Below are 24,441 nucleotides of genomic sequence, written 5' to 3' on the forward strand. Positions count from 1 at the left end.
TCTTGCTATGTTGCCCAGGCTGGGTGCAAACTCTTGTCCTCCAGCCAAGGCCTCCCAAGTAGCTGTGATTATAGGCATGTGTCATCTTGCTTGGCAATTTTGTCTTTTTTTTTTTTTTTTTTTTTGGTAGGTTGAGAGAGGCTTATTCCCCCATCTGGCATGGCTTTTACACTAGATAGTTCAAAGAGATCCAATGATAATGTTTACAAATTTAATAGCAATATTATTACTTTGGGTGGTTGAAACAGAAAAGATTTCTTTAGCATTAATTCAGTTAAAAGGAGGAAAAGAGTCAATGTGAAAAAAAAAACAAACAGCAAGACAAGAATATATAGAAGTAATCTGAATCTATGGCATAAATTACAAAGCACGGCTAACAGCTTTAGACTAAAGGCAATGGAAATAATATTTTCATATATTTACATACTGATAGGGTGACTACCATGTGTCAGGTAGGGTTACTTGGTGATACAAATGCAATGCCTGTCTAGACAGAGGCAACAAATTAGCCAGTGATTACAAGACAGCATGAGTTAATTCTGCATGTTCTGTGCATAATGATGGCATAGATGGAGGGGAATTAAAAGAGGGGTAAACGAGGGTGAGGCTTCCTGAAGATGGACAAATGAGCTGCACTGCCAAAAGCACTAATATTCTTCAACCGAGAGCTGCCTCAGGGGCCATCTGTATGACTACTCAATGTGGAAAGACTTCTCAGGCTTTCTTACCACTAGTAGAGGGACCCACCTCCCATTTCTACAGCAAGGTAGATTCTCCAGAAGTAACTGTTCCACGGATACAAACATTTCCAAAGCTGCTTTCCAAACATGTTACAATTATTTTCTTAGCAATAAATAGTGCACAGGTGTGACAGTTCCACTATATTTAGTCAGTAATGGAAATTCCCATTTTAAAAATACCTGTTTACGTTTTCTTTAGCCATTGATCTACTGGATACTTTTCTTTTAACCTTTGGGACCTCTTTATATAATAAAGAAATTAACTGTCTGCTTGTCCTTTAAAAAAAAGAGACAAGACTACTGAGATATAACTCACCATAAAGTTTACCATTTTAATGTGAATAATTCAGGGGCTTTTAGGATATTCATACAGATGTGCAACCTCAGCACTATTTAATTCCAGAACATTTGCGTCACTCCAAAAAAGGAACTCCCGCCCATTAATCACTTTCTTTTTAGTGACATGAGTCACTTTCCTTTTTTTAACTGGAGCCCCTGGCCCTAAGCAACCACAAATCTATTTTCTGTCTCAATAGATTTATGTATGCCCTTTGTGTACACATTTTTTAAAAATTATACTTTGTATTTTAATTGAGTTAAAGTTTTGTTTTGTGAGTGTGTAGTACCGAGGATTGAACCCAGGAACACTTTCTGCAGGGGAGAGGGCAGTACTTGGGATTGAACCCAGGGACACTCTACCACTGAGTAGACGTAGCACTCATGCCATCTTCCTGACTCTTCTTGCACAGGATGAGGATTTTTACAAAGTGAGGACCCTGGTCCACTGCTGAACCACTTAGTTAAACTTCTACACTTCTCAAGTTGACACAATGATTCAACCATTACATTCTAGAGCATAAATAGCCACCCAAGGGCATGTCCTCTATACCCTAGGATGTGGAACTGCTGGGTTACTTAGTTAAGCTTCTAAACTTCTCAAGTTGACACAATGAATCAACCATAACAACCTAATTCTGTGTCTCTTTTTCATTCCCCTCCGCCTCAGGTACAAAACTCATAGGCTGCATCCCACAAGAACATATTTGTCACACATATTGATCACATTCATCATATGGAATTTGTACATAATATAACTTTTTTCCCCATTCCCCTCCCTTCAACTCTTCTTCCACTCCCCACTTTAAAAGCTTTGTTTCCATTTTTTCTTCTACTTTTCCCCTTTTCTCTTCCTTCCCTTCCCCCTCCTCCTTCCTTTTCCACACACTGAGTTTTTAAATTTTAGTTATTTTACTTTTCACATCCCATTTGGTTTTTCCAAATTTGTTAGAGCATTTTTTGTTGCTTCTTACTCCCTAAAGACATTTTGAGGCTTCCTTGTATTTCTTTAAATATAGTAATAGGCATGTATACTTCATAATTTGTGTGTGACAACCCTAGCATCTGAAGTCCACTAGGACCTTGTTTTCATATGCTTGGCTATTATGTGACTGTACTTATTACTAGGTTTAAATAATTATTAAAAAGGAAGGAGGGAAGTGGAAAGTTACTGCTTACTGGTGATAGAGTTTCTGTTTATGATGATGAAAACCTTCGAACAACAGTGGTGATATCTTAGTGTTGGAGGGTTTTTGACTCTCACTTCCATGTGGGCTTTCATTTCTGCAACTTGCCCTTCAAGGCCTTGAACCCACAGCTTGAGGTCAAGTAAACTCCTCAGGTAAATGTTTTTATGAAGAGTTACTTCTTAAAGTTCTGGTTTTCCTTTATGATGTTGGCTTAGTAATCCCCTGCTTTCTCGTTTGTTCTTTACTGCTTTTCTGGTATTTTAAATACATTACCCTGTATGATAGTTGTTTTCAGTTGAGCTGCCTCATCTTTACTACAAACGTAAGACAGAAATCTCTTTTCTTCTAGATTCTGTATAGTCTGAACTGAAGATTAAAGATTTTAATTCTCCTAACACACATAGTGCATGCTAAGGCTCTTTTGCTGTAAGGTAATGACATATCAGATTTTCCATATATGATTTCTGTCATTGTAAACCACATCTTCACTCCTGCCTCTGCCTGTTGTCTCACTTGGCTTCATTGGAACTGAACATACAACACCTGACCACTGACCTAACTGGTCGTCTCAGCAACCTAATAAGTGTTACATGTAGCAGCCCCGACCCCATGCTGGCGAGAGAGCGAGCCCACTGTGCCATTCAGAGCCAGTTAATAGTAGAACAGGGCTGCTCTAGGAGCTGTCATTTTCCTCGCTGGTCTCCTGACAGCAACAGCATCTGGACAGACACATGCTGCATGAAATGTGGCTGCTGATTTAACCACTTGGTTGCTGAACTGCAAGACAGGAAATAATGGATATATTCAATCCTATCTAATTAGTATGCTCTGACTTAATAACTTTGCAAACTGAATCACTTTACAGACTAAATATAGAAAAGTTATTATTATGGTCTGGTTTCTAAGCAACCATTTCATTAAGAAAAGCGCCACTTGGGAAAAACATCTGTTTGTCAGTAAGATTTCTGCTGTCATCATATAATTTCATGGTGAAAAGGCCATGGTCACTCCGTGCTTTAGTAATCCCTAGTTGTGAGAAGGTCACCAGGGGGGACTACAACAGAGGCAGCCATCTGTTTCAATCTGCACTAGTCCCTGAACCTTGTTATCATGAAACAATTCAGTTTCCCTAAACAGCCATGTAATTTAAAAAACATTTTCTCCTGATCATAAAAGCAATGCACGTTCGTACTAGAAAATGTAAAAAACCTTAAGTGAAAAGGCACAAAGAAGAAAAAGGAATCACCTTTTTTGATGCCTTCAGTTAGATCTCATTTGAAAATGGATTCTACTGCTTAAAAAAATTACTTGAAAACTATTGGCCTAAAATAACTCTATATGGTTTTACCTTTGTCATCTGTAATTAGAATCCTTCTCCTAACGATTCAGGGCTGTGTTCTGGACAACTGAGTTCAAAGATTTCTACAGACATCCACACATTCTCATTGCATTTCATGAAAATAGGCTCAAAGAAAGACCGCAGTTTCTTTGTCAGTGGTGAGGAGGTTATTTGGGTGTGTGTGACATGACACATGACATGCGGTAGAAAATCTCCTCCCTAGGGCAGATAGATGGCCTAAAAGAGTGATTTTTCAAACCCTTTTTTTTTTAAAAAAAAAAAAAAGCAGCAGAACCTCGTTTTTACATGAAAGCTTGAGAGAGGGCTCAGTGAAAGAGAAAAAGCAGAACCATCTGGTTAGAGCGGGGCTGCATGGTGCTCGGAGCCCGCTCAGCCCACCCCTTCCTTGCTGACCCTGAGGGTTCTGGAGAACGCAGGATTCACGCAGCCCTTGCTGTCCACTGCAGACCTGCTGTGCTGCTCTTCCTGCAGCCTGCGATACTCTTCCCTCCCCCTTTACCAAGTGAACTCCTAATCACGATTCAGCTTCCAGCTGATGGGGTCACTTCGGGTCGCTTCTCCCTTTCCTTCTCTGTCAGGTGAAATCTCCCTGAAACAAGCTCTGCAGCACCCTGTGCCTTCTCTACAGAGGACCCAGCAAGGGCACATTTTAAATTTGTTTGTGTGATTATTTGATTAATATTTGCTTCCTCCAACTGTAAACTCCACGAAGGCAGGGCATGCTGCTATTTCTCAGCAGTGCACCTACCTCAAACATAATATTGCTCAATAAATATTTGTTAAATGAACGCCTATACATTTTAAGGTATTAAGGAAAAAAATGGTCAAAAAATATTTTAGCCAGCTCTCGTGGTGCACCCCTGTAATCTCAGCACTGGGGAGGCTGAGACAAGAGGATCACTGTGCATTCAAGGCCACCCTGTCTTGAAAAACCAACAATGATAATAATAATAATAATAATACTGATGTACAATTTTTTTTCCTGGCTCAGCTGTGTATCCAGACAAGATCCAAAAAAGAATTGGACAATCTTTTTGCTGTGTGTTAAACAGACTTACTTTACCCTTCCATGTTAGCCTCTGAAGCACTGTGTCAGTCTTAAAAAAACACAGACAAAGGTGATACACTTTCTGTCCCTATCTAAAGTCAGATTATTAATAAGGAAAAACAAAAGTTGAACACAAAAAGCCTAATCAGCATTGATGATGGGGCAGAAGGGGGTGGCTCAATGACAGCTTGCCTAGCATGCACTAGACTCTGGGTTCAATCCCTAGCACTGGCAATAAATAAATAAGAGGAAAAGAGGAAAAAGGGGAGGGGAGAGGGGAAAAAAGAGGGAGGGAGGGGGGAAGGAAGGAAGGAAGCAAACCTTAGCAACAATGCCCTGGCAGGTGGATGGAAAGATGACACAATTAGGTCTTTGGTAGCTCTCTGTCTGCCATCCTTTCCCTGAGGCTCGATTCAGTCCCAACCTACCTATCTCCTCAGGGACTGCAGAGATACCACAAGGTCAGGAGGCAAAAGGAAGTGTCAAAGTCTAACGCAAAAACTGAAAACAGTTGCCAAACAACAGATACTATGTAGGTGTATTTTTCCACCACTGCCCAAGATCTGACATGACTAGAGAGGAGGATATTGATGCTTCATGAAGTTAAAAATGTTAAACTTATGATTCAGCAACAAAAGGAACTATGTCAGGGTTAATAAAAAATATAATTGGGCTTATTAGGTGTGTGAGCAACTTCACTGGATCACCTTAATCATTCCTGGTGAGATTAGGAATTTTAATTTGTATTTGAAATGAAGAGCAATGTAAGATGCTTGCTTCTAAGCATGGGAAATCACAGGAAGAACAAGGCACCTCTCCAGCTGTTACCTCAATGCAGCTCCAGGGAATTGGATTGTCCCCGACAGTGTGAGAGGACAGGATGCTCTACTTCAAGAGGTCAGCGTTACTTATGTACCCTCTTGCTATTCAGTCCTCTTTCACTCGCCTTCCAGTTCTAACTTTACTAAGAAACGTGGCTGCAGGGAAAAATTTAAGTATCTGTTCTGCAGGGGAGGTACTTACTGACTCCTGAATAGCTTATAAAGTAGACATTTAAGCAACCGACTCTTTCCCCCAAGGTATCTCACAACTGCTTTCTTGGTAAGAGAATCTTGCCTTTGTGACAGCTAGTCTAGGTGAATAGGTGGTGAAAGGTTTGAAATAAGCCCTGGAAACCATGAAATTAAGGAGTATCTAATTGCTTAGCTGAAAATGTCAAGATCTCCTGGTTCCATGGCTTCATTTTCCTGTCTGTAAGAGCAGAGGCCATGGTGATTTGAGAAAGGTGAGAATGGAATGGAGAGAAGGGAAAAGCACGGAGTTGTTTAAGGGCTTTGGTTTTGGAGGTGAATCCAGACTCTATCACTTACTGGCTGGCTAAGTAACAACCTCTGTGTCTTGATTCCTTTGTCTAAAAAAACATGGAGATAAAAATACTGATTCTCATAGGGCTGTACTGAGGAGTAAATGAAGTAACATAAGTTAAAACCGATACATGGCTTAGCGGACAACGCCTGCGTGGCAAGCACAAGGTCTTCAGCTCAATTTCCAGTACAAAAAAAAGCATGATACTTTTGAAATCCAAGGAGGCTGTCACCAAGCCATCACTGGGGACTGGCAACTCTCAGGCTCCCGAGAGCCCACACAGAAAGCCCCGCTGTCTTCCTGCAGCATCCCCACAGCTTCCAGCTCTCACCTCTATGCTCCACTCCCAACTTGGACTGCTGCCCTTCCTGCTAACCCTGCCCCCGTCTCAGACATTGCTGTGCCTCATTTCTGCTTTGGCCTCCCCTTCTCTCTGCACCTCCACATGTCCAAATCCTGCTTGTCCATCCTTCACACTCACAAGAACTCCATGAAAACTATGGTTCTGAATTTTTGCAGTTTATTTTTATAGCAATATAACTCAGCTACCGTGAGTATATTTACAAGGTTGTGTAATGATCAGTATTGTCCAAGGCAAAAACGTTCATCTTCAAAAAAAGAAACCTCATCTCTATTATCATGCACCATCCCCATCCCTCGTCCTCTAGCAACTACTACTTTTTTTTCCCCGTAAGTCATGGTCTCCCTACATAGTGTAGGCTGACCTTGAGCTCTTGATCCTCCTGCCTCAGCCTCCTGAGTGCTGGAATTATAGGTATGTGACACCACATCCAGTTCTACTTTTGATATCTATAGATTTGCCTATTCTGGACATTTTTTATAAACAGAAAGCATACAATGTGTGGCCTTTTGTGCTTGGCTTCTTTCACTTACTACATTTTCAAGGTTCATCCATACTGTAATATGGATCAGTAGTACCACCCTTTTCATTGCCAAATAATATTCCATTATATAAATGTGCCAGACTTGATTTATCCACTCATTTAGGTGATATTTTGGTTTTTCCTAATTTTGGGCTATTATGAATAATACTCATATATAATCTTTTGTGTGGACTTATGTTATCATTTCTCCTGAAGTGGAATATGAATGGAATTGGTCATATGACAATTGTGTTTATCCTTCTGGTAATTGCCAGTCTGTTTTCCACAGCAAATACACAGTTTTACATTTCTTTTTTTGGTTTTTTGAGACAAGATTTGCTATGTAGTTCAGGCTGGTCTTCAACTTACTATGTAGCACAGGCTAGCCTTGAACTCATGGTGATCCCCCTGCCTCAGCCTCCCAAATGCTGAGGTTACAGGTTTGTGCCATCATAGCTTCAATTTTACATTTCTACCAGTAATGTAAGAAGGTTCTGATTTTTTCCATAGCCTCATAATTTGTATTACTTTAAACTAAGTTTTTTAAAACAGCATTTATTAGCACCAGAACTACAACAAATCTCAAAAGTTCTATACAGAAAGCTACGTTTCCCTAAACCACAATCTCAGCATTATGGTTTGAATATGTTCCTCAAAGTTGGAAACAATCACCAGTGCAACTTTGTTGTCTTTTTTTTTTTTTTTTTTTTGTCTTTTTGAGACAGGGTCTCGATATGCAGCTCAGGCTGGTCTTGAGCTCACTTTGTAGCCCAGGTTGGTCTTGAACTTGCAATGATCCTCCTGCCTCAGCCTCCCGAGTGCTGGGATTACAGGCATGCGCCGCGATGCATAAAAGCCCCACCACAGACATCAAAGGTTCTAGTTTAATTCCCAGTTCCCACCCCTGCCATGGGGTTAGATCTTCATGTTTACCATTTCTGGAATGTGTGGTTGTAAACTGGCTGTAAACGCCCTGCCCTTCCTGGACTCCCAAAATGTATTGTTCTTCCCCTAAATGCTCTACCCCTCCAGGATTCTCGGAATGTACTGTTCCTGCCATAAAAAGAAGGAAAAAAAAAAAAAAAGGAGTCCCCTCATTGTTACAGATGTGACACGTGTTTGCCAAACAGGATGCGGTTTTAGGGTGTAAAAGCTACTCTCGTCCCTGGATGGGGACTGGTCTGATCCTTCCCTGCGAGGAGGCTCTCAGTCAGTCCCTGGCCAGGAATAAAGGCTCGTCCTAAATTCCAACTGGCGGTCCGTGTGTCTTGGTGTTTGTTGGTCGGTACCATTTGGTTGGTTTCTGGTTGCGAGTCCAGAACACATGCCTGGCCAGTGCAACTTTGTTGAGAGGTGACTTGATCATGAGGATTCTGCCCTTACAAATGGGTGCTGCCATTATTATGGGAGTGGGGAGTGGCTTCCTAAAAAGGATGTGTTCAGCCCTCCCCTCTACCCTCTCTCTGTGTCTTTATCTCTCTCCTCTTGCTAACCCTCCCTTTGGGCCCCACCTTTTGCCTTGGCATGATGCAGCAAAAAGGCCTTGGCCAGATGTGGGCCCCTCAGCTTTGAACTGCTCAGCCTCCAGAACTGTAAAAGAAAGAAGTCTTTGTCTTTTAAATTTCCCAAGCTCAGCTATTCTGATACAGCAGCATAAAACACAGTAACATACTCAGTAAACTGCATAAATGCCAGAACTGATTACAGAAGGTTTTCCAGATCCTCCTAAAACAATGCTGATACCTTTAGTGCTGAAACTCCGACTGTCATCAGCAGGAAGAACGGGCAGGCAGTGTGAGGCAGGAAGATGAAATTAAGAGATACACATAGCGATTGCTTAAATTTATACTCTACACATTGCCAAATGAGCAAAACAAAACACAACAAAATCAAGTAGGCATGAGATCAGCATATTATTAAGCTATGTAAAGGGCTGATTTGCAGTGAAACAATTTCCCATAGGCAGGTTTGGTTCCCCTATACTAAGACAAGGAAACTTAGCGCTTCCACTTGGGAAGAGAACAATGTAGACACCATCTTTCCCTCTGGCAAGGAGTACTCTTCAGACCGGGAAAGACTTTGATTCAAACCCTGATGCTGTCACTTTGTATCGTAATGATGTAACTTTGGACCAGGTACTTAACCTCTTTGAGCGTCAGTTCTCTCAGCTCCAAAACCTGGGTAATCATTCCTAACTGCAGGGTTGCTATGACTGGCACACAGTAGACACTCAATTAGCGGTAACTTCTACATTACTTACTGCCATTTCTGGCAACTATTTAGGGCAATCCGATCAAATAAAAGTAACTGTGAAGTAGCCAGTTGATCTACTTATGCATAAAACATACTAAACTGCTAAATACTCTGATATAAATCTGAATGTATCAATCTTTGATAGAGGAAACCACTGGACAGATATTCCAAAACTGAAAGTAGTATAAAACTCAAGTGTTCTGCGCTTTGAAATGTACCCTCTGACTTGGGAGAAGACGAGGAGGCATCACACAGAGCCCTGGACTGCAGGGAGACAGGTGCGAGAGAACAGGAATCCCTGCAAGGTGGGCTGGTCCCAGCTTTTGTGACTACTGGCAAGTTGATTCTTTATTTAAAAAATATTACAGTTCCTATTCTTACTACATTCCAGCATTGCTGATAGAATCAAAGCAGTATAGTGGTAGCCCATGCCTATAATCTCAGCGTTCTTGGACACTAAGGCAGGAGGACAGCAAGTGCAAGCCCAGCCTGGGGTGTTTAGTGAGATCCTGTCTAAAAATAAGAACAAAAAAGGGATGATGACATAGCTCGGTGTGAAGGGCCTTAATTCAACTCCCCCCAATAAATAAACTGTATAATGCTTTATCACCTACAAAAGTTTGATTCTTTTGTGTGTCTGTGTGGTACTAAGTTGCTAAACTGCCCAGGCTGGGCTCAAACTTGCCATCTGCCTGCCTCAGCCTTCCAGAGTACTGGAATTACAGGTGCATCAACACACCCAGCTTATTTTAATAAATAGTATAAATAATCATAATACAGTATCTGTTTTTATTTTCTTGTATTAGGGTCTGGAACCAGGGTATCACCCATGCTAGGCAAACACTTTACCGTTAAATTACATCCTCCCCCTTTTATTTTAAGACAAGTTCTTGCTAACTTGCTCAGGTTGGCCTTGAACTTGCAACTGATCACTATCTCCCAAGTAGCTAGCATTATGCTAAGCATTTTTATTATTTTTTAAAAAACATACAATAGAATTGATTTCTACAATTATTTGAAAAGTTCAGGCTGGGGATATAGGTATAGTACTTGTCTAGTATGAGCAAGGGCCTGGGTTCAATCCCCAGCACTGCAAAAGAGACAGATAGAGAGAGGAGGAGGAGGAAAAGGGAGAAGGAGGAAAAGAAATAGGCCAATAGGAAATAGAAAGGAAGGAAGGAAGGTAAGCAAGCAAAAGAAGAATGAAAGAAAAGGAAAGGGAAGGTAAAGAAAAGAAGGCTCTAGAGAAGGAACCTATTATACTAAGGAAAAATAAGAAGTGGAGACCAAGAACAATGTTTAAATTACTTGCTCTGGCCAGGCATGGTGGTGCACTCCTGTAATCCCAGCACTCGGGAGGCTGAGGCAGGAGGATCGTTGCGAGTTCAAGACCAGCCTGGGCTACTAAGTGAGCTCAAGGCCAGCCTGAACTGCAGAGTGAGACCCTGTCTCAAAAAGACAAAAAATCAATCAATCGATCAATCAATCAATCAATCAATCACTTGCTCTATAATCTTAGAGAAAGGGCTTAACCTATCTAAGGATTAGAATCTTTAGCTATAAAAATGGGAATATCTCACATCATATGGTACCTAAATACTCGAAATGGATCATGGACCTACATGTAAAAGTGGGATCTATAAAATTCTTGTAAAAAAATCACAGAAATAAATCTTTATTACCTTAGTTTAGACGATAACTTTTTAGAAATCACACCAAGAGTGTAAGCAATGAAAGGGGAAGCTGATAATGTATATTTAATTAAAAGTCAAAATGTCTGTGCTTCAAATGATAGTAATATAGCACAGGACGGCAGAAAATACCTGCAAATCATATTTGATAAGTACTCATCTCCCAAATACTTATATAGGAACTACTTTAACTCAATAAGAAAAAAAAACCCCAAATAAAAATGACCAAAGAAGCTGAGTAGATATTTCTCTAAAGATTTACAAATAGACAATAAGTTCATAAAAGATGCTCAACATTATCAGTCATTAGAGAAATGCAAATTGAAATCACACTAAGCTATCACTTCATGCCTACTAGGAAGGCCTAAAATAAAAAAGACACATAAAAAAATAACAACAACAACAAAAATAAAATAAAGAAGACACATAAAAACAAGTATTAGCAAGGATATAGAGAAATTGGAACCATGGCCACTTTGGAAAATAGTCTGGCAGTTGCTCAAAAAGTTAAACATGGAGTTATTATATGATGTCGCAATTTTCTTAGGTTTGTAAGTACAACTTAAAATGTACACATAAAAACTTGCACACAAATGTTCATAACATTATTCATATTAGTAAAAAAAAAATGGAAACAGCCCAACTGCCCATCAGCTGATGATGGATAAACAAAATATGACTAATCAATACAACAAAATATTATATTGAGGTGGTGCACACCTGTAATCCCAACACTAGAGAGGCTGAGGCAGGAGGATCTCAAGTTCAAGGCCAGCCTGGGCAACTTAGCAAATCAAGGAGACCTAGTCTCAAAAAAGGGAATGAATAAGTAAGTAAGTAAATAAGGGTTGGGGATGTAGCTTAGTGGGAAGGCCCTGGGTTCCATCCCTAGGTTCCTTTCCCCTCCACCATAAAAAAATGAAATATTATTCAGCTGTAAGAAAGACTTTAGTACTGGCCCACACTATAACATGAATGAACCTCCAAAACATTATGCTAAAGTGAAGGGAGCCAGACAGAAAAGACTGTTTCTGACTGCACTGCACAGTATTCCATTTACATGAACGTGCAGAATAGGCAAGTCCACTGTTATGGCTGAGGTCTACAATGTCCTTGAAAGCCTCATGTGTTTGGAAGGTGAGTTCATCACAGAGGCGGGGGCTATACTAATCAGTGGATTCACCCACTGAGGAGCTCAGCAACCAAATGTGCTGTTTGGAGGTGGGGTGTGATTGGAGTTGGCTTCCTGGGGCCATGATCTGGGGCATGCATCCTTGTGCCTAGCTCCTCCCTTTTCTCTCTGCTTTCTGGTTGCCAGGGATGGAGCATCATTTCCTGCACCAGGCCTCTCTGCCATCCTGTTTCTGCATAATTTGGTGAATTTTAGCTATGTAAATTTATCTCAAATAAGAAGCTTTAAAAGTGATAATGTCTACTCCCAGAACAATTTGATGAATTTACCGAGATAGAATATATGAGAGGTATTCAATTAATGCTCATTTGTTAATTAGGTGCTACAAAAATCAGGTCAAGACATAAAAGGAATCTTCCCATTTCAAGGACATAAATGGAGATGATAAACTTCACAGGCCTGCGTTCCGAATTTCTGTGCCAGTTCCAATTAGATGATCCTTCAAGGGATAGGATTATTTTCAGTTAACGGCTTGCCAACTTACTTTATTTGAGGTAGAAATCTGAGAATAAGAGTTCAGTGGTTGGCAAGTTAAGACTTGTAACCTGCTGAGTTTGAAACTCTGTAAAAATAATGTCACCTTGGTAGTCCCCCTTTTGGTCTTCTGCTTTCTCTCCCTCTTGGCTCTTTTGACAGAAATGAAGAATCTTTTCTAAAAGAATGAGGGTGGAAGAGTGAGTGTAATTTGTCCAGGCATGCCAACATAGCCAGATTCCCTTCACTGTACACAGTGGAATACCTTTACCTCCCGTGCTTTGTTCAGGGCATAGCTGTTTTTTCTGTTTTTAGTTTTTAATGGGCTTGGTAGTTTTATCCAAAGATCCTTTGGGGGCTGGGGTGTAGCTCAGTGGTAGAGTGACTGCTTAGCATGCATGAGCCCCTGGGTTCAATATCCAGCACTTCCCATGAAACAATAACAAAACCAAAGATCCTCGTGGCATGAGATGGATCAACTGGCTCCCTGAAATGCATGTGCTGCTTTCAAAATGTCCTTTAATTAAAAATGACTGAAAGAACATGTGAACAAAACCCACGGTATGATTTTAAAAATCTGAGTATAACATCTTATTGAAAAATATCATTTATCATATTCATGACTAAACAATTATTTCAAAACTTAAATGTGAAAAATGCCCCAAAATTTACAATATAGTACTGGACTATGAATAATATATTTTAACTCCTACCTTGGGAAAGGGAAGGAATTCTGCTTTTTACCTTATGTACTTGTCACTGAAATTGACAATCAGGATGTACTACTTGTGTAGTAATAATGATGATTAAAAACATCATTATTAAAGAAAGAATATACAAGAAGTATAAAAAAGGAGAGATACTTAATTTAAGTCAGTAGGCTTAAGATCAAGTCATCTATCTGTAAAGTGGATGGCAGCTGAAACTTGCCAATTTTGTATCTAATTCTCTGCCTGAAGAAGCACCTCTGAATACATGGGAAAGCTTCCAGGACAACTCAACCAGCAAGGAGGTGCCTCACACATAGAGCCATTTAAGCAGCCTAAAAAAGGAAAACTTTAAACATACACACAAATATTCTCCAAAACTAAACACCACTCAAAGGACAACCAAACACCTCTTGTCTGCAGGACTTGTCTGACTGGAGTCCAGAATGGCTTTGTTGCTAGCGTGATTTAGGCCTGGGCAAACTACATTGGCAACACAGGTGGGAAAATTCAGTTCTTTCCTTTCTTAATGGGAAATTCACCTAAGGCCTTGGCTTTTAAGTGCATATTTCAAACACCAAAAACATCAATTAGTTCAATCTTGTCCATCTTGGGGAACTGAGAACAGAAATTACACCTCCCCCTCCCATGTTCTTCATCATCAAATTAGCTACTGATTAGCACACCAATTAAAATTGCTCAAAACAAACACAACACCAACAGTTGCGATTTTTACAGATCTGAGGCTAATGAGCTCAATGGGTTAATCAGCTAAGAAGCTTATTCCAGGCACCAATGTTACCACATTAGAATGACATGCCACCACTTTCCAAAAACTGAGACCTAAAAAAAAAAAAAAAAATCAATGAAAAACATCTCCTTAACAGTACTACAGTTTCTTGGGGAAAGTACTGGGTGACTCGTTTTGTGAGACTTAATAATTAGAGGCAATTTAGCTTCTTGCTTCATTGATTTATCTGATTCCTATAAATACCATTCCCTGTCCTGTAGCCTCATGTGGCCTCCTGAGTACTACTGAGCCCCTAGGGCTCTGGACCGCTCAGCTGCAGGTTTATTATCTCTACTCTTCAGGTTTCCACTTTCACCTGGTGTCCTTTTCCTCCTTTGGGTGGTCTTTCTTCTCCTTTGAAGCATTCTTTTTGTCTTTTAGCCTAGTCACAGCTCACGGTTAATCTAAAATAGTTTATACCTAGTAGATGTACACTATGTGTTGAATAAATTAAGAATCCCTGGCTCAAGTCCCCTTTGCACTCGCTCTTAAACTTTAAATATGAAGTCTTTCCGGGCATGTGCACGCCTGTAGTCCCAGCACTTACGGGGCTGAGGCAGGAGTGCTGTGAGTTCAAGGCCAGCCTGGGCTATGCAGTAAGTTCAAGCCAGCCTGAACTGCATAGTGAGTCCCTGTCTCAAAAAAACTGAAAACCAAAATTAAATAAATAAGTAAGAAATCTCTATAGAGCAAAGCTAGATTACATGCAGAAACTAGACAGTAGCAATGTTTGCAAGGCAAATATCAGTGTGAAGAGCTGCACTATTGGCACCAATTCTGCACCCCTCCCTGCATCTATAACCTATGCTATGTGACTTGGCAGTTTGTCTCACCCCAGGGATACAGCATATTTTTTCACTCCTGTCTTTTGGGTTGGGCCACATGACTTGCTTTTGCCAAAAGAATGAGGCTGAAGTGATAGGGTGCCTGTTTCAAGTTGAGGCCTGAAAAGGCCTCTTCCATGTATGCTTCCTCTCTAAAACTCCTGCTGTCACCACGAGAACATGCCCTGGCAGACCACTGGTTCAGGGATAACCAGTAATCCATGCACAGAGATGCTGAAGCTGGTCCCAGACCTGCAGGGAGAAGCAAAGTTGCCCAGCCAGGCCCAGCCCAGATACACTGAGCCTCAACTGCAATGCATAAAGGATAATGAATCACTGATCATTTTAAGGCACTGAGTGTGGAGGTAGTTTGTTAAGCAGCAATAACTGACAGAACAAGCCTACTCAAGATTTAGATCTGAGAAGTCACACAGGTCCCCACATTATTATCCAGCAATCCAACAAAAGTAACAGTGATGATGATGACAACAGTAATGATAGCAGCTAACAGATATGGAACACTATGTGCTAAGCACTTTCCAGGCATTAACTCATTTAACTTAGCATTAACTCATTTATTTAGTATTAGCTCCCCTTATAAATAAACTTTTTATGAAAGAATAGTTTCAGATTATAGAATTAATGAGAATATAGTACAGACTTTCCATGTATTTATACCCATTTGCCTCTGTTATTATTGTTTTAATGAAATGGGGTCTTGCTGTGTTGCACAGGCCAGTCTCAAACTCCTGAGTGGGAGCTATCCTCATTGCCTCAGCCTCCTGAATAGCTGGGACTATGAGCATAAGCGATCTTGCCTGGCCTGCCCTATTATTAACACCTTACATTATATGTAAGTATGATACAAGTATATTTATCCACTGAGCATGATGGCACATGCTTGTGATCCAGCACTCTGGGAGGCTGAGGCATTGAAATCAAAAGTTTAAGCCCAGCCCGAGAAACTCAGTGACTTAGGAAGAATCTGTCTCAAAAATGAAAAAAATATATATTGAAAATAGAAAGAGGACTGGGGGGTATAGCTCAGGGTGAAAGCCTTGAGTTCATTCCCCAATTCACACACACACATACACACACACACACGTCACAATGAACTAATACAATAATTGATTATTTATCATCAACTTACTCAGATTTCTTTAGTTTTTCCTGAAGATCTTACTCAGATTCCAGGGCACCATCTACCCCACTAGACTTAGTTGTCTTTTTTCCCAGGTGATGAGAGTCTTGGCCCTCTCCTCTTTTACTAAGTTTTGTTTGACAGCAGTATACAATTCACCCATTTGAAGTGTATAATTCACTGGTTCCTCACACACTCAGAGATGTATGACATCACGCAAACACTTTTTGAATGTTTTCATTACCGCCTCCCAAAACTCCTATACCCTGTTCCCAACCATATCCCAAGACTCCAGGCCTAGGCAACCACGGATATACTTTCTGCATCAGTAGTCTATTCTATGCGCTTCATAGAAATAGATTCATAGACTATATCATCCTTTATGACCAGCTTCTCTCATGCAATATAATGTTTTTGAAGTTTATCCATGTTGTATATGAGTACTTAATTAACTATTATAACTAAAAAAATAAAACTCCCTCGGATGTACATACCTCCTGTTTATTTACTCATTCACTGATGGACAGTGGGTCCACTTTCTGGCTATTGTGCTTAATGCTGCTATAAACACTCACATATGGTTTTTGTGACATGTTTTCCTTTCTCTTTGGTATATACCTGGGAATGGAAATGTCCTGTCAAGTCTAGGTTTATATTCTGAAGGAACTGCCAGGCTATTTTCCAAAGTAATTGTACCATTTTATACTCTCATTTAGTCTCTCGAGGGCCTGCACTCTATTTTTATTTTTTTTTGCGTGTGTACTTTAAATTCTGTCTTATCAGACCTCTTTATGCCTCTTAAAAAAAAAGAAAGAAATTGCAGCCGAGGGATTAAATCATTTGCCAAACCAGACAGCTGAGAAATAGGGGGCTGGGGAGGTGCACCCCGGTGAGCTGCCTCCGGAGCCCGGCTCACCGCACTGACAGCACCAAAGGAAAATGAGTTCATTCTAACCTCACCATCTCTTGCTTCTCATCTTTTTGGGAAGGATGCCTAATTCTCTGTACCCTTTTCAGAATTAAAAGAAATGGGACTTAAATTACGAATGCCTTGTTTATTTAGTTTATTTTTTGTGGTACTGGGGTTCAACCCAAGGTCTTCACACTAAGCTACATCAGACCTTTTTGATTTTTTATTTTGAGACAAGATCTCACTAAGTTGCCCCAGCTGGGATGAACTTGGGATCTTCCTGCCTCAGCCTCTCAGCATGCTGGGGTTATAGTGGTATGCTACCATGACTGGTTTAATCTATAAACTGTTAAGTGAACATAAATAAAAATTTTATTATGAGACACTGAAACTCTACTGGGACTCTCTGGAAATCCTCCAGCAATACTATTACTTAAAATGTCCTCATGAGGAGGCAGGAAGATGGACAAAATGTGACATCAGAGATTTTGTGCAAATAAACATAATGTAATCTTTGATCCATAGACTCCAAATTCTTTAACCAGAACAAACTTACCTTGAATCGCAGACAGATATACAAAAGTGTCTTCATGTTCCAAGTTCTCCAAGAATATCTGGAACCACAAAGTACAGTGACATGATTCACAAAGAGCAAGAAAGACTTGAGACCCCTTATCTGTAGCCTCAAGAAAGCAAACTCTTTTCTTATTTCTCTTAGCTAGAAATTGGTCTTAGACAAATGGTTTACCCAGGCTGGGGCAGTCCCATCTCAGGACTGTTCATATTGCTCCACATCCTGCCCCATTTGCTCAGACTTTACCCATCTGTCAAGCCAGGCTAAGATCTACCTTCCCTAGAAGATTTCAGTTCTCTCTTTTTCCCGACTAACCACAGCCTATCTTGCAGGTAAAAGTTGTGGAACTCTGTTCATGTTCAACTTAGTAGTCTTGTATAGTCATTTAAGCTTCCTATGCCAGGCATGGCGGTGCACTCCTGTAATCCCAGCACTCAGGAGGCTGAGGCATGAGGATTCCCATGACTTCAAGTCTAGCCTGGGCTACACAGCAAGACCCTGTCTCAAAAAAAAACAAAACAAAAAAAGTCTTCCTGTGTATAAGTCTTGCTTCGTCAGAACAATTATAACATCCTGGAGGAATATCTATGGCAGTGCTTAATATAATCACAATCTGGAAGATTGTGATAAATCACAATCTGAAAGATGTTTACATATCAACTCAAAAACAAACTCTAACTAGGTACAGTGGTGCATATCTGTGATACCAGCTTCTCTGAAGGCTTAGTCAGGTGGATTTCAAGTGTGAGGTAAGACTGGGCAATTTAGCAAGGCTCTGTCGTTAAAATAAACTACAAAAACAATGCTCCAAAAACACTCAAGTTGAATATAGTTGCCCACTCTGTGCCAATGTATCTTTACAGTGCGCTGTACTTACCTTGAGGAGTTTCTCTTGTCTCTCGAGGGCTTTTGCTTCCCTCTGCTCTATCCATCGGGAAAGAGTACGCAGGGCAGCAGCCCGCATTGGAATCTGAGGATCGTAAGCTGATAAAAGAACCTCTTGGAGCTGTTCTGTGGTTATGCATACAGATTTCTGGTTTGTAGTAGTGTTGGGTTCACTGACCCCCTTTGGAATGAATGGAACATCAGACTCTTGGCCTGTGTGAGGGGATGTCTCATGATTTTGCTGTTGTTCAAGATGGCTCTGAGCTGCCTGTGTGTCATGACCGGCTTGGTGCTTCTCTTCCGTTCTCCCTTCTGGGCCTTTTTTGTTCAGTGTACTTTGGGCAGCCACACTGACAGCCTGTGTGGCAAAGGCTCCATGGGTAGCGATGGTGATACGGAGATCAACAGCGAGCTCTTGGATGACAGGGTCAGGATATGTATTGGAGACCTTCTCCAACAGAGGCAGCAGCTGCTTCATGATTGTGAAATCACTTGACTTCAACTACAGAATGGAAACAAAAATGCCGAACTGAAATGAATGTGGCAAATGTTAATATACCCTGAGCCCCTAATATAAGAGCCACATATTATTCAGGGTGTAATCAGCCTGTGGCCTCAATCACACACTCAATAACTATTTGTTGACTAATTACAGCTAACATTTAACCAACATTGCCATGTACAGACACTTTTCTGATTAAAGCACACACATGTTCATATCCCATGAGACAGTTACTATTGGTTTCTATATTTCAAACAGGGGGATCCTGAGGCACAGAACAGTTAAGTCACACGCCCAAAATCACAATCTGGAAGATGTTAAGATATCAACTCAAAAACAAACTCTAACTAGGTACGGTGGTGCATATCTGTGATACCAGCTCCTCTGAAGGATTAGTCAGTTGGATTTCAAGTGTGAGGTAAGACTGGGCAATTTAGCAAGGCTCTGTTGTAAAATAAACTACAAAAGATCTGGGGATGTAGTTCAATAGTAGAGCACTTGCCTAACACAAGTGAGGCCCTGGGTTCAATCTCTACTACCATTAAAAAAAAAAAGCCAGGCTCTAGAAGCTACATTCTCACACATTACCCTACACGGGCTCATTGAAATGAATAAAGCTGGGTGATCTAAGTGGCAAATTGACACACAAGGGCATGCTAGGTTTGGAAAGGATTGAGGTGATAATTGGGCAATTTCTCCTAGAAAGCAGGAGTGAAAATTATATAGAACTTTCTGTTCTCTGCCCAACCTTTGTTCTAATAATGCCATATGCCTGATGAAGAAAGATGCATGTGCAACCAATAAAAAGAATTTGGGGGGCTGGGGATTTAGCTCAGCAGCACAGCGCCTGGCTGGCAAGCACGAGGTCGTGAGTTTGATTCCCGGTAGCAGGGAAAAAACAAAACAAGAAAAAATCTGGGTATTTTCCCAGAAGATCTAAAAACATCATATCACAGTGATATATGTGCACCTATGTTCATAGCAGCACAATTTGTAATTGCTAAATTGTGGAAGCAACCCAAATGTCCATCTACCGAGGATTGGATAAGAAAACTGTGGTACTTTTATAGAATGGAATATTACTCAGCTATAAAGAAAGATAAACTCGAAGCTTTTATAGGTAAATGGTCACAACACAACTAGAGACCATACTCATAAGTGAAATAAATCAGACCTGCATGTGCAAGCACTGCATTGTCTCACTAGTGTAAAACCTGAAAGAGTTAATTTAAACTCGGAGGTATGATAGACACTGTGAAATGATAGGAAAACACTCAAGGGTAAAGGGCAACTGGGATGTGGGAAAAGAGAAGGGAAAGGAGAAATGTTGTATGTATGTATATACAGGATATTTAACATAGTTGTTCTACTGTCTTCTATTTCTTTGCTGAAAGAAACTGTCAATGAGTCCTTGATTGATCAATATTGCATGTCTGTATCTGTTTTCATGAGAAACCACTTTGAAGATATCAATATGTAATACAACAAACATTGTCAATTTCCTCCACTTTGTTTGTAACTCTGTATTGTCTGTATTGTTCTTTTGCTATTTTGTAAAAGGTTGTCTGTCTGTTACTGTTTTCTTCCTTTTACTTTTAAGATAAAAAAAATAAAAAAAAAGAATCTGTGACAATCCTTTTTCATTTGAAAATACTGTAGGAATCATGAGGCTTCTTGCCCTGAAAATTTGAAAACCTTAGGACTCATAAATTTATTCTGAAACATGGTAGAATATTTACTAATCATTCACTCCCCTCATTATCCAACCACTCACCTTCACAGAATCTATATCAAGTTCTCATTTTATACTGTAAGTCCACAGCATTGTTACTGTTCACTTTCTGCACCACTGCCTCCTCTGTAATAAAACCTGAAGTATATATCAGGTTTGTATGCTATGGTGTGCTAGACATTCTCCTCAGATTTCGTTTATAGAATTAGAAACTAAAACAAAATCTATATAAAGTAGAACTTTTAGCTCCACACTGTTAGTTTATCTCGGTAACCGTTCTGATGTTTCTACGTCCTAAAGGGAGAAAACAGTATGCATGTCTAGAGTAAAGATACACATTATCTAAGAATCATTTTTTTCTGGAACCTATGTGCAACAAGGTACTCTGGAATAATTTTGCTAGTGTTGTCATTATGCTAAAGGTCATTCAATGCCTCTTTGTACCAAGACCTTTGCTTTTCTTTTTTGTAAGCATTTGAAGTGGGAATATTTACTTATTATCTACAGTCTGTATGACTACTTTTTCATTACTATTATATACAATGATTCAATCTAACAAAAAAAAACCAAGATAAAAAGATCAATAGAACAGAATGAAGAGCCCGGAAATAGACCTACATACATATAGTGAACTAATCTTTGACAAAGGAGCACAGATAATGCAACGAACAAAAGGTTGTTTCAACAAATGATGCTGGAACAACTATCTATACATGAAAAATGCATCTAGACACAGACCTTACACCTTTTGTAAACATTAATTCAAATGGATCATAAACCTAAATGTAAAATGCAAAACTATAAATTCTCACAAGATAACATGACCTTGGATATGGTAACAACTTTATTTTTTCAGCACTGGGGACTGAACCCACAGCCTTCACTCAACCCCAGTCCACCGCCCCCCTTTTTTGAGAGAGGGTCTCACTAAGTTGCTAAATTGCCCAGGCTGGCCTTGAACTTGCAGTCTTCCTGCCTCAGCCTCAGAGTGCTAGGATTACAGGCATGCATCATCACACTCGGTGACTTTTTAAATATAACAAAAAAGACATAATCTGTAAAAGAAATAATTGATAAGCTGAACTTTATTAAAACTAAAAGTGTTTGCTCGGCAAAAGATACCATAAAAAAATATGAAATTAGTCTTAGCCTGGGAGAAAATATTTGTAAAAGACCTATCTGTAAAAGGACAGTGAACATGTAAAGCAACAGGCTATTCACTGTAGCAGACACACTGGCAGTTTTTTCTTATATTTTTTACAAAACTAAACATGTTTGGGGCTGGGGATATAGCTCAGTGGCACAAGTGCCTGCCTGGAAAGCGCAAGGTCCTGAGTTCGATCCCTGGTACCACAAAAAAAAAAAAAAAAAAACCTAAACACGTTCTTACTATCTAGTAATCTAATAATCTCGCTCCATGGTATTAGCCCAAATAAGCTAAAAACTTTCATCCACACAAAAACCTGTACATGGATGTTTATAGTAGCTTTAGCTATAACTGGCAAGATTTGTTTTATAAGGTGAATGGATAAATAAATAGCCAAACAACAGAATACAATTCACCAGTTAAAAAAATCTATCAAGCCACGAAAATACATAAAGCTTAAATGCATATACCGGGGGCTGGGGATTTAGCTCAGCGGCAAAAGCACCTGCCTGGCAAGCGCAAGGTCGTGAGTTCGGTTCCCGGTACCGGAAAAAAAAAAAAAAAAAAAAAAAAAAAAAAAAAAAAAATGCATATACCAAGTGAAAAAGTCCAATGTGAAGAGACTATGTATTATATAATTCCAACTGCATGACATTTTAGAAAAGGCAAAACTATGGAAGCAAAAGATCTGTGGTTTCCAGGTGCTAGAGGGAAGTGAGGGATGTAGTAGCAGAGAACTGAGGATTTTTAGAAGTGAAATTATTCTGAATGATGTTAAAATGGTAGATACACGGTATTATGTAATTGTCAAAAATCCAGAACTGGGCTAGAGTGTAGCACCATGGGAGAGTGCTTGCCTAGTATGTGTGATCACCTAGGTTCTATGCCCAGCACTGGAAAAACCAAAAGTAATAACAACAACAAAATGTGTCTCCCTGTTTTCAAACTTATTAGTCACCGTGGGATTCATTTTATTCAACTGGTCATACTTCTAGTCACCAGGCAGGGAGGTGAATTCTGAATTAAATAGTTTATAAGGCAATTAGTTATGTACTCTTTCAGCTTTATAAGCCCAGAAATAGTCCACTAGGAAAATAATCAGGGAAATCTAAGCCTACAGGTGCCAACTATTTATCCATAAATACGTGAAAAAATTTTTGAGGTATAAAGTAATATTCACTTAATTGGCAGAGGAAAAAACTGAATTACTAAATAGTTATTTCTCCAGGATCACTAAGGGCCACTATTAAAATTGAAGACTAGCCGTGAAGTCTTCACTTCTACTCCTGTCACTACTTTTCAACACGGATCTCCTAACTCTTGTAAAACCCCTAAGGATGGGAGGAGCAGCCCACAAGTGACAGATTCCTTTATCTGGCTGAAGTTTCCTCCCAGACAGATTCCTCTCTCCTAAAGTTCCTGGAATGTTTCAGGAATGAAACAAGGACAGCAGCCCGCATCTAAGATTTTTTTCAGGAGTGTCTGGGCTGAACCAGTTAGATGGTGAGTTGAACCAGTTAGATGGTGAATTTCAGCAAGTTCTCAAATTTTTTAGAAACTGAGGGAGAGACTGGCAGGGCATGGAGTGAGGAGGGGTGTGAAAGAGCATACCCTTCGAGAGAAGTATATCAGAACTGCGTGGCAGCCAGAGGAAGGCCATGTATAGACTAAAAAAGCCCCACAAGGCTTGAAAAAAAATACATATCTGTGTAAGTATTTCATAAAAACATTCAATTTACCAGTGTCGCAGAAAAATAAATCTGAGTGAGTCCAGTCCATTAAAACAAAACATAAAACAACACTTGGCCATGCATGGTGCCTTAACCTCCTCCATCCCCTATCCCACAGTAAAAACAAACCCCTCTCCCGCTTCTTTGTTCAATTTCCACCACCTACTCCAGGAAGCACCCAAAGAACAGGACAACAACCCAGCTGGTTATGGTTTCTAGCCTACTGGTCTGTTAGGGCTCACATCAAGGACAATCCTTGGGAATATTTGCCTCTTCTGCAGTCAGGAAACTGATCCTCAATTTCAGGGCCAGATTGCTGGAAAGTTACAAAACATCCTCAACGTTCCACCAGGGCAAGGGGTCTGGGGCTCCTTGAAAGATGGAGGGGGAGGGTCTAAGCAAAAACACAGAACATTAAAAGCACAGACTATGGAGTCTAACCTATCAGGTAAAACTAAGTAGCAGGAGGTACCAATCCATGGGAGGAGGTATTAAAAAGGTACTTATCTCTCCCTTTAACCACAACACTAATGGAGGTGAAGAGAACCAGGGGAGTACTTGACCTCAGCTGTCTGGTGAAAAATTTGCCCATTTTTCATCAAGCCACCTTTGCCTTGGTTGGGGCCTGCATTTTATCTTGCCTGGAGGATTCTAATGCACAGAAGTAGCCAAAGGAGTATCTTTGCTACCTCTGGCTGGATAAAACTACCACCCCAGGGCAGCCTGGTTCTTTGCTGCTTTATGGAAGCCTTCTCTCCTTGTTAAGCTAGGTGCTTAACAATACAGAAAATTTTCAGTGACTTTCTAACTGACAGATCTTCAGCAGCAGTTCTTTAAAAATTACACAAGGAGATAGACCACCACTCTGCGGTCACAGCTCCTTCCAGTCGAAGGTTTCCTTGCCAGACTGCTGTAGCAGCTCTGTAGCTTTAGAAAAATGTCTACAAGCTGGGCGTGGTGGTGCAC

General features: G+C 40.2%; 1 protein-coding gene and 1 pseudogene across 2 annotated transcripts in view; both read right to left on the reverse strand.

Annotated features, from left to right (window-relative positions):
* Positions 1 to 24,441, reverse strand: part of Tango6 (transport and golgi organization 6 homolog) — a 200,609-nt gene that overhangs the window by 104,590 nt on the left and 71,578 nt on the right. For both annotated transcript variants that reach the window (XM_005403579.2, XM_013503936.1), the window contains exons 13-14: positions 18,357 to 18,866; positions 17,462 to 17,519 (exon numbers count right to left, since the gene is read on the reverse strand). In XM_005403579.2, the coding sequence (XP_005403636.1) occupies positions 17,462 to 17,519; positions 18,357 to 18,866 (568 nt within the window). The remainder of the gene's footprint in view (positions 1 to 17,461; positions 17,520 to 18,356; positions 18,867 to 24,441) is intronic.
* LOC102025363 overlaps positions 24,347 to 24,441 on the reverse strand; it is a 1,163-nt pseudogene continuing 1,068 nt past the window's right edge.

The sequence above is a fragment of the Chinchilla lanigera genome, unplaced genomic scaffold (assembly GCF_000276665.1).
Source record: "Chinchilla lanigera isolate Chin_1 unplaced genomic scaffold, ChiLan1.0 scaffold00083, whole genome shotgun sequence".
Lineage (NCBI taxonomy): Eukaryota > Metazoa > Chordata > Mammalia > Rodentia > Chinchillidae > Chinchilla > Chinchilla lanigera.